Source organism: Aquarana catesbeiana, linkage group LG03 (assembly GCF_042186555.1).
Source record: "Aquarana catesbeiana isolate 2022-GZ linkage group LG03, ASM4218655v1, whole genome shotgun sequence".
In the NCBI taxonomy this organism is placed as follows: Eukaryota; Metazoa; Chordata; class Amphibia; order Anura; family Ranidae; genus Aquarana; species Aquarana catesbeiana.
Genome location: NC_133326.1, coordinates 25,883,879 through 25,899,865, shown reverse-complemented (window position 1 = coordinate 25,899,865; position 15,987 = coordinate 25,883,879). Strand labels below are relative to the sequence as shown.

Genomic DNA, 15,987 nt, shown 5'->3' with positions numbered 1-15,987 from the left:
CTAGATGTCTACTATTCTGTCTGTCTGACCTTGTTTTCTTATCTCTCCCTCTCTTTCTCTCCTTTACTCTTTTCTCTCTCTCTCTCTCTCTCTCTCTCTCTCTCTCTCTCTCTCTCTCTCTCTCTCTCTCTCTCTCTCATTCCTTCTCTCTCTTTTCTCCGAACCCTCTCTCTTTCTTCCTCCTCTCTATATTCTGTCTCTTCCCCTCTCTCTCTCTTACCTTTATTTCTTTCCTTTTCCTCTCTCTCTCTTTCCCTCCTTATTTCTCATTCTCGATGTCTTTCTTTCCACCTCTCTCTCTTTCTTTCTTTCTCTCTCTGTTTGCTCTCTCTCTCTCTCTCTCTCTCTCTCTCTCTCTCTCTCTCTCTCCCTCTCTCTCATACTTTCTTCTTTATTTCCATGACTCTCTTTTCTTCTCTCCCTCGCTCTCTCTCTAACTTTCTTTCTTTCCCTCCTTCTCTCTCTATTTTCTTTCTTTCTTTCTTTCTTTCTTTCTTCTTCTTTCTTTCTTTCTTTCTTTCTTTCTTTCTTTCTTTCTTTCTTTCTTTCTTTCTTTCTTTCTTTCTCTCTCTCTCTCTCTCTTTCTTCCCTTTCTCACCCTCTTTCTTTTACGCTTTCTTTCTATTACCATCTCTCTCTCTCTCTTCATTTCTTGAATCTGATTATCACCCTGTCTGTCGTTATTGTCTTTGTTACAGTGCCCCAACTCTCTCTCTCTCTCTCTCTCTCCTTTCTTTCCGTCGACCTCTCTCTTTATATGTTCACTATGTCTTTCCCGTTGTCCTTCTGTCTTTATTTTTTTTATCCTTTCTGTCTTTTCTTTATGTTTATGTTTTATTTTAGTGTCCCAAATACCCTCTTCTCTCTCTCTCTTTCTTTTTTTTCTTCCAATCTTTCTTTCCCTCTCTCTCTTCTCGTTCTCTATTTCCCTGTTTCTCACTCTCTCTATCCACCTCTTTCTTTCTTTCTTTCTTTCTTTCTTTCTTTCTTCTTTCTTTCTTTCTTTCTTTCTTTCTTTCTTTCTTTCTTTCTATCTCTCTCTCGCTCTCCCTTTCCCCCAACTTTTTTCTCTCTATTTCTATCGCTCTTTCTCTGTTTTCTCTCTCACTTTCTTTCTCTTTCTTTCTTTCTTTCTTTCTTTCTTTCTTTCTTTCTTTCTTCTTCTTTCTTTCTTTCTTTCTTTCTTTCTTTCTTCTTCTTTCTTTCTTTCTTTCTTTCTTTCTTTCTTTCTTTCTTTCTCTCCCTGTCTTCCTGTCTTTCACTTTCTCTTACAAATCTATTCACGATTGCATTCTATCTATCTATCTATCTATCTATCTATCTATCTATCTATCTATCTATCTATCTATCTATCTATCTATCTCTATCTCTCCCATGCATCATATGATCACTGCAGTCTTCATTGCCTATATACCAGGATTCTGGGCCACTACAGATAAATATATTATTGTGACACAATAACTGCTACTTTTTGTACAATTCTTCTCCCCCCTGGAGGAGTATTTTTGCAGCCACAACTGTTACATTGTAATGGTTGGTTTACAGTCTAGTGCACTTTGTGACATGTTTATGTAGCAGACTTTGTGTACTTAATAGTTTCCAATGTTTCGATTTGTCATTTACACGTTGTAACTTGCATTTTTAAAGTGCTGATTGGGCCCTAATCTAGGCAAAAGGTGCTGTGAATATAATCCTTTTTTAGCAAGTATTTGAAGGCAGAGACGTTGGCTGTTCAGGCTGCAAATATCGGCACAGAATGAAATGCTGAGGGACAAAGTGACCCAGCAAGAGCACCTGTTCCTCTCCTCTCAGGGGTGATGCTTTATATTCACGGGTAAAATGAAAAAAAAAAAAAAAAACAGGCTAATTATCAGCACCATTTCTGAACCATCTTATGTGGAGGATCTGCTCTTTCTAGGTGTCTCTGCTTAATTGCCTTGCCTGGCTGTCTTCATGATGAGTGCTCAGTGATTGGTAAAAACACAGAATTTATTGTATTTAGCAAGAATACAGACAGAAAATGTTGCACAAGTTTTTTGGTTGAAAGAGCACATATAAGACCATTGAGAGTCATTGATCCGAAAAGACACAGAGAACAAGTAAAATCGATTTGAAGCGACCCTCTCGCTCCTTTTTCACACCATTCAGAGGGTCCTATTCCATATCAGACAAAGGCAGTGCCTTGGGAATGCCAGAAAAGGGGATCCAGGCTCCAGCAAACACCTCTCTTACTAATATAGACTTAAAAATAATAATAATAATAACCTGCTTTGTCACCTAAAAAAAAAAAAAAGACTAAGCTTGGCACGAGTGTCCTACTAGAAAAGACAATTGGAAATAGTGGCTCTTATTTAGCAGGCTAACAATCTGCCTGATCTTAGGGGTTAGGCTGCCTCACCCTTGACCTTTGGGATCATAGTGGCAGCTATCAATATAATGTGGGCCAAAGTTTAAAAAACCACTCCCCTTGACAAAAAAAAAACCTCATGGGGTTATTAAAGAAACCCAAGGGCACAGTCATTTAAAAAAAAATAAATAAATAAATAAATCTTCAAACATCACATAATGATCCTACATGGTTACTCAAAATGCTAAGAGTTTTGCCATAGGCTCAGTGGCAACCCCCTAATCAATGACATCACTTATATATTTCCCAGGGTTTATTCAGATAAACTTTGCTCCAGGTCTAACCTGCAGATTTTCAAGAGCACAATGGCTGTCTGTCACCAGAACCACCCTCTAATTGTTGTCATCAGACATGCCAAGCTGTAGGTGGCAATGAACCCCCCCCCCCCCCCCCTATCACCTCCAAAGGGCTGTCTCAGGCTTGTCGCCTGGGCTGATTATCCTGGCAGCAATTGCCCCCCCCCCCCCCTCTTTTTTTTTATTTGCAATAATAGTGTTTTTTCCATAGTATTAATGTCTAGTTAAAGGGACTGTGGGCTCCTGATAGTCAGTTATTTTTTTGTCCTACCTTAAAGTCTATAATTACAGTGTCTTCCTGTATTTTTTGTATTGTTTGAGGAGGCAAAATCATTTGTAATTTCCATTAGCCAGTAAATAGGTAATTAGCATTCAGTGCTGTGTTTAACTTAATTTCTATTAGAGCCAAGGACAAGTGACAATGAAAGAGCGTTTGTTTCATTCGTCAAATCTGACATACATCTTAGCAGAACACTTATCTTAAAATAAAATAAAAAGTGTACGCCTTGCTGCATCATCTCTGGGAACAAAAAAAAAATCCATTACTTTACTGGCCTGCCAATGTCTATTTATTACATCTGTAATATGTTAATGTTCCATTCATTAGTTGGGTGAGTATATAATGAGTATTACACAGGCCATATTCTAAAAAGTAGAGGCAGTGGCTTTCTTCCCTCAGCTAGCAGCAGTGCTTCTTAATAATGGTCTGCTTTCTCAACCAGTGCTATGGGTACCACCTAGGGGGCAATTCTGAAAGGTTCAGGTGGGTACAACCGATGATTAAAGTGAACCCATCACAACAGTCAACTTTTACCTTATGATATACTCTATGTGAAACAAATATTTTTTTTAGCCATTAAATAATAGAGATTGATAAGGATATGATTTGCAAACAATAGCATTAAATGTATTCCAGTTGCAATAAAGTGACCCCACCCCCACCCACCCATGAACTAGATTGAAGTTGAGAATTCCTTATGGGGGGGGGGGGGCTAGGTATGGGGGGGCAACTTAGAATAAAGTTATTAAACTGTACTGCAAAAATAGAGATTGCTAAGGAAATGACTGGCAAACTGTGAGTGGCTAGCATTAAATGTATGCCAGTTGCAATAAAGTGATCCCCACTCAGAGACTAAATTACAGTTGAGAATTTTCTGATGGGGCGGTGGCTAGGTATTGGGGGGGCAATTTATCAAAATAACGATATTACTCTACTACAAAGATACAGTTTGATAAGGGAATGGTTTACAAATAGTGAGTGGCTAGCAATAAACGTATGCCAGTTGCAATAAAGTGACCCCCACCCAGGGATTAAATTAAAGTTGAAAATTCCTGATGGGGGGGACTAGATATAGGGGGGGGGGGCAATATCAAAATAAAGTTATTAAACTCTACTGCAAAGATAGAGATTGATAAGTAAATGATTTACAAACAGTGAGTGGATAGCATTAAATGTATGCCAGTTGCAATAAAGTGACCCTCACCTAGGGACTAAATTAAAGTGGAGCATTCCTGATGTGGAGTGGGTGGCTAGGTATGGGGGGGGGCAATTTATCACAATAATTTTATTAAACTCTACTGCAAAGATAGAGATTGATAAGAAAATGATTTGCAAACAGTGAGTGGCTAGCATTAAATGTATGCCAGTTGCAATAAAGGTACCCCCACCCAGGGACTAAATTAAGGTTAAGAACTGCTGATGAGGGGGGGGGTAGCTAGGTATGGGAGGGCAACTTCTCAAAGATAGAGACTGATAAGAAAATGATTTGCAAACAGTGAGTGGCTAACATTAAATGTATGCCAATTGCAATAAAGTGACCCCCACCCAGGGACTAAATTAAGGTTGAGAATTGCTGATGGGGGGGGGGGGTAGCTAGGTATGGGGAGGGCAACTTTTCTAAGTTATTAAACTCTACTGCAAATATAGAGATTGATAATGAAAGTATTTGCAGTGACTGGCTAGCATTAAATGTATGCAGTTGAAATAAAGTGACCCCCACCCAGGGACTAAATTAAGGTTGAGAATTGCTGATGGGGGGGGGGTAGCTAGGTATGTGGGGGGGCAACTTCTCACAATTAAGGTATTAACCTCTACTGCAAAGATAAAGATTGATAAGAAATTGATTTGCAGTGACTGGCTAGCATTACATGTATGCCAGTTGCAATAAAGTGACCCCCACCCAGAGACTATATTAAAGTTGAAAATCCCTGATGTGGGGGGTGGCTAGGTATGTGTGGGGGGGGGGGGGCAATTTATCAGAATAAAGTTAGTAAACTCTACTGCAAAGAGAAGAGATTGTTAAGGAAATGATTTACAAACAGTGAGTGTCAAGCATTAAATGTATGCCAGTTGCAATAAAGTGACCCCCACGTAGGCACTAAATTGAGGTTTAAAAATCCTGTTGTGGGGGGTGGCTAGGTATGGGGGGGGGGGGGGCAACTTATCAGAATAAAGTTATTAAACTCTACTGCTCTACTGCAACGTTGTGCTTAAATGCCATCAGGGCATGGGGCTATAAAATATGCAGAAGTATTTGATTGTCATGAGCAAGCTTTCTTTCTTTCATAAACATCTGTTTAAAAAAAAATGAGGATAAATCATTAAGTTAAAGATTTTCTTTTTCCAATTGGGCGCGTGTTTTAAGTCCCATCTATCCCTGCCCCAAACTGGAAGGTGTAGCAATGCTCTCTATTCCTTCTAAGGAATGAGATGAGAGAGAGGAGATCACTGTACTCGTGCTATACCTTGGCTATGGGGATTTTCTTAAAGGCGAGGCTCACATTCCTGACAGGCTGTGTGCTGGCTCTCTCAAACTCACTATATTTAAAGTTGTAGTGTCAAGTTTTTTTTTTTTTTTTTCCTCCTTGCAAAGCCTGCAAGACTTAACTAGAACTTCCCTTTCCCAGCAGAGGATATCCCATTCACCTTTCTCCCTTTGCACCCTCTAGGCTCTTTGCCTTTTTTTTTTTTCTTTTTTACTTTTGCAATCAGTTTTGTTCAATAAACACAGTAAGGGGAGACATTGTATTCCTCTCTTTGTAACAAGGAAATCTTCAATAACGTGCAAAAGGGGACTCATTTCACCTGCCAGCAGTAAAAAGGGATTTGCAGTGATAGGAAGAAGATGCAAGCCATTTGGGACGCTGAGCAAGGAAAATACGTGTTTGGTAGGTTCCTATTTTATTTCTATCTTGTCTGCTTAGCCATCAGATGCATCTATCTCTTTAACTATCTGTTAACCTGATTAATCTGCTGAGCGTGCTTATTTAGCCCCCTGTGCTGAGGCTCTTTGCTTGTTTGTGTGTGCCTGGGTTTCATATAATGTATGATTGTGTTAAAATGATAGCAGGATCAGTTGCAGCAAGCTTTCATCTGTCTTAGGCAGCAGCAGCAATAGCTAGGGCTGCAGATTGCAAGGATAGCCTGGGCTCTAGGGGGGGGGTCCCTACAGGACCAGCACCGGAGCAGGGGGACAGGGGTTGGGTACTCACCGTCGGCTGCTCTTGCAAAAGGAACTGCTCCAAGCTGCAGCAGCTAAGGGACAGGTCTCCTCCATGCTGGCTGGCTGGATAGGAATGCTGTGCACACACGGTCCATCAATGAGAAAGGAGCAACACTGCTGCATCAGCCCCCCTGGATGCATCTCCATTAGGCGCCCACCAATGCAATGCATGTGTCCAAAGCCAGTTCATTGGGAAAAAAAAAATCCTCAGGAGTTAATCAGATTAATATGCACATAAGTTTTCTGACTTGCGTGAGCCAGAAAGTCGGTCTCCTTTAAGATCCCATCTTCCTCTTTCCACTGCATGCTATAGTTTTTTTAGGCAGATGAAAGCCTTACACTAGGGGGCAGACAGATACTGTACTTCAGTTCTTCGGCAAAAAAAAAAAAAAAAATTCTCTCTCTCTCTCTCCCCTCTCTCAGCATATGCTCTAATTTAGCACTGTAAATTTTTCAGAGGACCCAACTCCTGACAGCCCCTGGTGATTCTGAAAGTGCCACAAGCCAGTGGTTAAAAAATGGCATTGACTTGGAAGTTAGGAGCAACACAATGGCACTTGCTCACCCCCCCATTCACAGGACCTCAGTGTGATGGGTTGGTGAAGGCACACAAGGCAAGGCACACAGGGACATAGCACACACACACACACATACACACCAATGCACTTCTGGACAAGTGCTGAGACACATGTTACTGGTTACTAGACAGGGGCTTCATCATTTACTAGTTACTAATGAGAATGCACATCTCAATGTAACCTTTACACTTTGGTGGATATGTGCTCATTCTTTTTGTTTTCACCAGTTCATCAGACCATTGCTTGTGGTGTGGCTAATAGATAGATGCATTAAAACACATAGATAGATAGATAGATAGATAGATAGATAGATAGATAGATAGATAGATAGATAGATAGATAGATAGATAGATAGATAGACAGACAGATAGATAGTTATGGGATGCACACTCATCTATGCACATCACAAGATATTGTAATATTACATAGATAGATAGATAGACAAACTTTGAAATATGAAACACTTACCCATGCACATCACAAGATATAATACAGTAATATTACTATGAAATAGATAGATCGATAGACCGATAGATCGATAGATGATAGATAGATAGATAGATAGATAGATAGATAGATAGATAGATAGATAGATAGATAGATAGATAGATCACTAGGTAAAGACACACTCATCCATGCACATCATAAGATACTCTAATATTTTTAAGATAGATTGATGGATGGATGGATAGAAATATAGATAGATAGATCACTAAGTTGTATATAAATCACAAGGTATTATAATATTACTACCTATCTATATGACACTTGCAAGTCACTGAATTGACACCCTTTGATATAATTGCTGAGTATAGCTTCTTAAAGGTATAGAACTAGTTTATAGCATTTGAAAAATGACATGTGAGTGTGGGCTCTCTGGCTTGCGATTCACATAGAAGGTAGACAATGGTAGAATGCATCTGACACAATGCTGGTATTCATTGTATGGCCTAAGATAGCAATACAAAGCATCACAATGACACCCGAACCATTGCAGCTCTACACTGGCTTGAGATTAAGTCCTAGAAACCTTTCTATGTGCTAGCCGAGGCCAGTCATAAGACCTGACCCGTGCAAGTTGTATTGGCTAAGCGTGATTTTACTATTTCCAAATGGATTTTACATGCTGCGATACACCTCATGTGTCATATCAAATATTCTTTGATTTCTTAATATTATATATTTTTTTAAATGCTGAAACCCCCCCAAAGCAGTGACATTTAGTACTATATGTTTCTACATACCATCTTATAATGTCCCTCTCAGGGCACACTTATTGTGTGTGGGCTGAGAGGGGTATTTCAATGAAAGCTCCAGATTATATTTCTTCTAGTAACAGTGAAGTAGTGGATCATTTCCAGCAATAGGTCCCTATGTCATCTGTTACATCCTCTACAACCACCCAGTGCAATGGAGACATGAAAGCGTATCTGCTCCTCTGATCACCTATAGTGACACCATCCCCTATATATTATTCCATATATCACATATTCACATTTATATATAAAATACTATATTAATCTGATGTTGCTACAGGCTCACAGTGTACTTCTTAAATTAATATTAAATACACACATATATATATAATGTGGAAGTGGAAGACAGAGGAAAGCGAGAGAGACGTACACATGTGCACGAAAAATGTATTCATGTGCATGCACAAGCGCCCACACACATATTTATATATCATACACACATGTAGAACAAACATAAGCCTTGGAAAGTGTTGCTTTGAGGTTTTCCTATAGCTTTTTATACATGACTGATAAAACATATCACCTCTGATACATAAAGAAGGTGTCCATTGCATTGTGTAAGCTTAGTACATAGCATGCTATAGTCTCATCCCCCATACGGACAAAGCACAAGAACAAGGGAAATGGATAGTTCCGTATAGCGCTCAGTGACAAGGAGAAGGGAAACTAACATTTGCCAGCAGTAAAATAATAGACCTTCCCAGGTAATCATGACACTTTGGCTTGTCTGTGCAATTAGGCTTAAACCAACAAGCCTGTGTAGCCCTTGGCTGACACCGAATGCCTGTGCCTGGGCTAAATAATAACCAGAGCTATGCACTTTGTGATGGTCAAGTGATCAAACAGCAGCGAGTCTCATTCTCCAGTATTGTCCATTTGAACCTTCATCACCCCTCCAGTGACTGGTCACCCATTCATCTTCTCTGCATACTCCACCATTGCAGACTGATCTGCCTGCCTATAGAATGTATAGGAGGGTAGGTCTGTGCATAAGCATACATCAAACATCGATTTTCTTATATTATATTATTTGTCATTAGCAGGTGAAAAGCACACATCTTTTTTTTCTACCCATCCAAATACTTCCAGCAAGAGTTGGGTGCAGCTCTGGTTTGCCTGCCTATAGAATGTATACGAGGGTAGATCTGTACATAAGCATGCATAAGCTTTGAATATACTGTATTATATAATATTTTATTATATTATATTATACTATATTTAAATATATTATTATATATAGTTATTATTTTTCACTAGCTCGTGTTTAACATTTTTTACCTCCCAAATACTTCCAGCAAGCCTTGAGTGCATCTCTAATCTACGTGCCTATAGAATGCATATCAGGTTAGGTCTGTGCATGTATACATCAGCATTGATTTTCTTCACTTCTATTATATTATTATTTTTTTGCAGTCACCACTCCACTATAATAATTGCAATTTTCTACAAAATGTCTGCATCATAGTGAGACGATGGCCCAAGTGACAGCAATCATTGTAGGATTTTAGGGACACTCACTATAGTAATTGCAATTTTCTACAACATATCTACATCATAGTGAGACGATGGCCCAAGTGACAGCAATCACTGAAGCATCTGGGCTGTGTCCTGCAATAACCTCCTTATAGAGAGTTAAAAGGTTAAGGGACAGAAAGTGATCAGAGCTGCACCCAACTCTTGCTTGGAGGTATGTGGATGGGTGGAAAGAGTTGTGTCCCTCACATGCTAGTGAGAAATAATAATAGAGGATAATCCATGAGTATGCATATTTAGGCACAGATCTACCCTCATATACATTCCTTAGGCAGGCAGATCAGAATTGCACCCAACTCTTGCTGGAAGTATAAAAAAGGAGCTGTGTCCCTCAGGTGCCAATGAGGCATTGATATACTATACTATACTATACTATACTATACTATACTATACTATACTATACTATACTACAATATAATATAATATAATAAACTCATTGCTGATGCATACCTGTGCACAGATCTACCCTCCTGTCCTACCCATTCTATAGGCAGAGCTGCACCCAACTCTTGCTTGGAGGTATGTGGATGGGTAAAAAGAGCTGTGTCTCTCACATGCTAGTGAGACTTGATTATAGAGGAAAATCAATGAGGATACATACTTAGGCACAGATCTACACTCGTATACATTCCTTAGGCAGGCAGATCAGAACTGCACCCATTTCTTGTTGGAAGTATAAAAAAGGAACTATGTTCCTCAGGTGCCAATGAGAGATAATAATATAATATAATATAATATAATATAATATAATATAATATAATATAATATAATATAATCATTACTGATGCATACCTTTGTACAGATCTACCCTCCTACGCTCAGGTGACAGTGAGAAATAATAGCATAATATAATATCATTAATGCTGATGCATACATATGCACAGATCTACTTCCCTATGCATTCTATAGGCAGAGATGCACCCAACTTTTGCTGGAAGTATAATAAAGGAGTTGTGTCCCCTCAGGTGCCAGTGAGAAATAATAATACAATACTATATAATATATCATATAATCATTACTGATACATACCTGTGTACAGATCTACCCACCTAATATAATATTTAATAAAATCAATGCTGGTGCATACTTATGCACATATGTACCCCCCTCCTATACATTCTAAAGACAGGCAGAGCCAACTCTTGCTGGAAGTATAAAAAAGGAGTTGTGTCCTCTCAGATGCCAGTGAGAAATAATATTATAATAGTAAAATCAATGCTGTTGCCTACTTATGATACTTATGCACTTATGTACTCCCTCCTATACATTCTATAGGCTGGTAGATCCAACTTCTGCTGGTCTTTAGATGGGTACAAAAAAAATAGTTGTGTCTCTCACGTGCCAGTGAGACATAATACTATAATAAAAGAAAAAATCAATGGTGATGCTTACTTGTGCACAGCTCTACCCAGCATTCTATAGGCATGTTAAAATCTACCCACCTATACACTCTATAGGCAGAGCTGCACCCAACTCTTGCTGGAAGTATAGAAAATGAGTTGTGTGTCCCTCAGATGCCAGAGAGAAATAATAATAAAATACAATATCATATAATATCATATAATCATTACTGATGCATACCTGTGCACAGATCTACCCACCCAATATAATAGATAATAAAATCAATGCTGGTGCATACTTATGCACATATGTACCCCCCTCCTGTACATTCTAAAGGCAGGCAGATCAAACTCTTGCTGGAAGTAAAAAAAGGAGTTGCGTCCCTCAGATGCCAGTGAGAAATAATAATATAATAGATAATAGAATCAATGCTGGTGCCTACTTATGCACATATGTCCCCCCCCCCCCTATACATTCTATAGGCAGGCAGATACAACTCTTGCTGGTCCTTAGATGGGTATAAAAAATGGAGTGGTGCCCCTCACGTGCCAGTGAGACATAATACTATAATAAAAGAAAAATCAATGGTGATGCTTACTTGTGCACAGCTCTACCCAGCATTCTATAGGCATGTTCAAATCTACCCACCTATACACTCTATAGGCAGAGCTGCACACAACTCTTGCTGGAAGTATAGAAAATAAGTTCTGTGTCCCTCAGATGCCAGTGAGAAATAATATTATAAAATATAATAAAATCAATGCTGGTGCCTACTTATGATACTTATGCACATATGCCCCCCCCCCCCTAAACATTCTATAGGCAGGCAGATCCAACTCTTGCTGGTCCTTAGATGGGTACAAAAAAAAGAGTTGTGCCCCTCACGTGCCAGTGAGACATAATACTATAATAAAAGAAAGATCAATGGTGATGCTTACTTATGCACAGCTCTACCCAGCATTCATTCTATAGGCATGTTAAAAGCAATCCTCAATTTTTTTTTTTTCTCTTCCTCTCCTTCTGCCCTTTTGCAATATTTTTTTTTTTTTTTTTTTTTAATAGATTTTTTTTTTCTTCTCCTCTTCACCTTCCACCACCTTATTGTGTCTGGTTGAAAGAGCAGTGTGGCTTTGCCTTTGCTTGATTCCAATTGGGGGGGGGGTGGGTGCTATTGCTGCGGGTGCTGCTGGCTGGTGGGCGAGTGTAGTACGAGCAGAGCAGACTGTCTCTAGGACCTGGGACGAACGCAAAGAGAAGTCGCAAAGCAAAACCCTGTACCACTAGGGCCGGGCCTGACCAATGGGGTGCAAGGGGAGGGCTGGGAGCCCTGACCAGTTAAACACAATCTCTCCCCTTATAAGGAGCGGCGTCGCCATGGTAACGTGTGCTAAGTTGCAGCAGTGGTGTCAAAGTTCACTATATAGAGAGCTCAGTGAGCTGATCGGAGAGACACCACTCTGCCAGCCCTTTCCTACAAATCGCAATCACTTCCTACAACCTTCCTCCCCCCCCCTTTTTTTTTTCTCCAAACCCCCCCCCCCCCCCTTCCTGCTGCAACCACCCCAACCCCTCTCCTCCTCTTTAGCATATTTGATCACTTTGATTCCAAGCTCCTGCCTTTTATTTGAAGGTTTATTCTGCATGAAGGATGTCCAGCAAGCTGTGAACTGCTCCTCTTTTTTTATTTTTTTTATTTTTTTTTTGCAATTATTATTATTATTATTTGCTGGAGAAAGAGGAAGGGGAGAAAGCAAGAGCAGAGAGAGAGAGAGAGGAAGAAGTGGACTCTTTTTTTTTTCTTTCTTTTTTTTTTTTTTTTTTTTTTTTTTTTTTTGTGTGTGCATGCTCGCAAGAGAAGGAGAAGAAGGGGATCTGAGCAAGTCTTTGCTGCTGCTGGAGAGGCTCCCCTACTGGCTGCCAGCGCTGGAGGAGAAGCAGGAGAAGCGGGTCTCTCCCCCCCCCCCTGTAAATCCTTAACCCTTCGTCTGTCTTCTTCATGGCTTTCCTGAATGGCTGACTGTGATGATGTTCCCAGGACCTGGCCCCCAGCACTAAGTCTGCTGCACCTCCGAAGTGTGCTGCTCTATCCCCCCACTACCACCACCTTTGCAGTACAACTCATCTAATTGCCGGCTTTTTCTTTTTTTTTTTTTGCTCAAGATCCCCCCCCCAACCCCCCCACCACCCCCCCCCCCCCTTTTTTTTTTTTTTTTTTTTTTCATCTATTAAAGCTGCCTGATCCCACCAGCACCATAAGAAGAAAAAAGCAGATTGGAATAGGTTCCCCTCATTAGATATGGCAATGGTAGTGGGTGCGTGGCGAGACCCTCAGGACGATGTGCCAGGAAGTCAACCTTCACAGCCCCCTCCGGTGCAGGGGCCAGGGGGGGCGCCCCACACCCCGCAGACCCCGGGGCAAGGAGTGCCCTCCACCACCCCTGCCCAGTCGAACCCGACCAGCCAGCCCAGCCAGAACCAAGGGGAGAAGCAGCAGCAGCAGCACATAGAGTGCGTGGTGTGCGGGGACAAGTCTAGCGGCAAGCACTATGGCCAGTTCACTTGTGAAGGTTGCAAGAGCTTCTTCAAGCGAAGTGTCAGGAGGAACCTGTCTTACACTTGTCGTGCCAACAGGAACTGCCCTATAGACCAACATCACCGCAATCAGTGTCAGTACTGCCGGCTCAAAAAATGCCTCAAAGTTGGCATGAGACGGGAAGGTATTGGGTTTTCATTTGTTTTCCTAGTCTTGCCTATTGTTCTACATGTCCCCCCCCCCCTTTTTTTTCTTCCCCCTCCACCATTCACTGTAACTTTGCATGGCCGAGGTCTGTGTAGACTTTGCTTGCTTTTATTTCTTTTTTTTGTTTTGTTTTGTTTTGTTTAGCCCTTCATCGCTCCCCAACTGTCATGATTAATCATCAGTCCCTCCAGTACCTTAAAGAGGATTGCTACAAGTAAAAATAAAAACTGTTATTATTATTATTATTATCATACAGGACTACTATAGCGCCAACAGTTAGCGCTGTGCTCATTGGGACCCAGTACTGTTGCAAGTAGTTAGGAAGGCCCTGTTCCTGGGAGCTTACAATCTATGCAGAGATCCAGTCTATGGCAGTGAAGTGGTTAAAGCAAAAAAATGCATAGTTTTTTTATCATTATTAGTGTTAGGGATCTAGTCTAGGGCAGTAAAGTAGGATCTAACAACGCACAGTATCTTTTTTAGCTGTCCTATGCAGGGATCCAGTATAGGGCAGTGAAGTGGTTAATGCAAAAAATGCATAGTCTCCTTTTTTTATCATCATTAGTGTTCTATATGTAGGGATCTAGTCCAGGGCAGCAAAGTAGGATCTAATAATCCTCAGTTTCTTTTTTATCTTGTCCTATGTAGGGATCTAGTCTAGGGCAGTAAAGTGGGATCTGACAATGCATATGATCATTTTTTTTATATCTTTAATGTTCTGTTTAGGGATCTAGTCTGGGGTAGTGAAGTTGAATCTAAGAATACATATTATCTTGTTTTATCTATTAATAATGTTCTATGTAGGGATCTAGTCTAGGGCACTAAAGTGGGATCTAACAATGCATAGGATCTTTATTTTATCTTTAGTGTTCTGTTTAGGGATCTAGTTTAGGGCAGTGAAGTGGGATCTAACAATGCATAGGATCTTTATTTTATCTTTAGTGTTCTGTTTAGGGATCTAGTTTAGGGCAGTGAAGTGGGATCTAACAATGCATAGGATCTTTATTTTATCTTTAGTGTTCTGTTTAGGGATCGAGTCCAGGGGAGTAAAGTTAAAACTATCTTGTTTCATCTTTATTAATGTTCTATATAGGGATCTATTCTAGGGCAGCAAAATAGAATTCAACAATGCCCAGTATCTTTTTAACTTTGACCTATGTAGGGATCTAGTTTAGGGCAGTGAAGTGGAATCTAACAATGCATAGGATCTTTTTATTTTTTATCTTTGGTGTTCTGTTTAGGGATCTAGTCTAAGGTAGTGAAGTACAATATAAGAATACGTGGTCATTTTTTTTATCTTAATTATGTAGGGATCTAGTCTAGGGCAGTGAAGTGCAATCTAAAAATACAAAGTATTTTTATTTATTGTTTATTGTTCTATTTGAGATCTAGTCCTTGGGTAAATAAGTGGTTAATGTAAAAATGCATAGTATTTTTTTTTATTTATTTATTATTAGGATTAATAATATTATTCATGCCTGCTTCAAGTAAAAAAAAAAAAAAAAAAACTCCCTCTCCATGGAATAATCTGCCTGGCCCCTGTGACCTAGAATGTCATTCTGCACAGGAGTTAAAACTGATTAAGATCAGAGGACAGTGAGGAGCAGGCTCGTCTAACAGCTCTCCCTCTCCCTTTTTTCCCCTCTCCCCTTCCATTAAAAAAGGGACTATTTAAGTTCCTGCTTTGCTGTGCATGTGTGTGTGTATGTGTTTATGTGTGTGTGTGTTTCCCCTTGTGAAAGTCAAAGCCTTTTGTGATATAAATTTAGACAAGGACAGAGAAGGGCTGATAGTGTGCAGAGCTTTGCCTGAGCAGCAGGCTGTCTTCTGTAGGCTAGGGGGGGTTACAGCCTCCCTTTGTGTTCCAGCTGCTCTGGCTAACCCTATCCTGTCTACAATGTCACGCACATCTCCCCAGAATGTGGCCAACTCCAAACAATACTTTCCCAAATCCCCACCGTCCCCCAAATCTTCCCCTTCAACCATCCCTTGCCTTTTTCCTGCATGCAATTGCACTGAAAAAAAAAACACACACACTCACACCGAGGCCTGCAACTGCTAGCAATTGTCTAGAAATTCAAATCAGGGAGATTTCTCTGTTGATGTTTTTTTTTTTATTATTATTATTTTTTATTATTATCATTTTATTTTTTGAAGTCCTGTTCTAACAGGGCCAGAGCTTTCGTATTTAAAGAAAAAAAAAGCAAGCATAATTAAAATCAATCCGCAATATTATATGTGTAGATGGGAGAGGGAAACAGAAGGACATTATGAGCACATATGGGAGAATAAATTGGATGTCTTCTTCTTTTGGGGATGTCAGCAGATTTTTT

At 40.0% G+C, this 15,987-nt stretch overlaps 1 protein-coding gene and 1 long non-coding RNA gene across 10 annotated transcripts in view; one reads left to right on the top strand and one right to left on the bottom strand.

Moving 5' to 3' along the window:
• The window catches only part of LOC141131284 (uncharacterized), a 142,364-nt gene extending 135,307 nt beyond the window's left edge, over positions 1 to 7,057 (bottom strand). For 3 of the 7 annotated variants that reach the window (XR_012242722.1, XR_012242718.1, XR_012242719.1), the window contains exon 1: positions 6,196 to 7,019. This is a non-coding gene — a long non-coding RNA (uncharacterized lncRNA). Of the gene's footprint in view, positions 1 to 6,195 lie in introns of all 7 variants that reach the window. The other 4 variants (XR_012242723.1, XR_012242721.1, XR_012242720.1 and 1 more) reach the window with 4 other exon arrangements.
• NR2F2 (nuclear receptor subfamily 2 group F member 2) overlaps positions 5,390 to 15,987 on the top strand; it is an 18,604-nt gene continuing 8,006 nt past the window's right edge. For 2 of the 3 annotated variants that reach the window (XM_073618399.1, XM_073618398.1), the window contains exon 1: positions 13,127 to 13,631. In XM_073618399.1, coding sequence (XP_073474500.1) covers positions 13,211 to 13,631 — 421 coding nt within the window. In that variant the 5' untranslated portion in view covers positions 13,127 to 13,210. Of the gene's footprint in view, positions 5,872 to 13,126; positions 13,632 to 15,987 lie in introns of those variants that run through there. The other variant, XM_073618401.1, reaches the window with a different exon arrangement.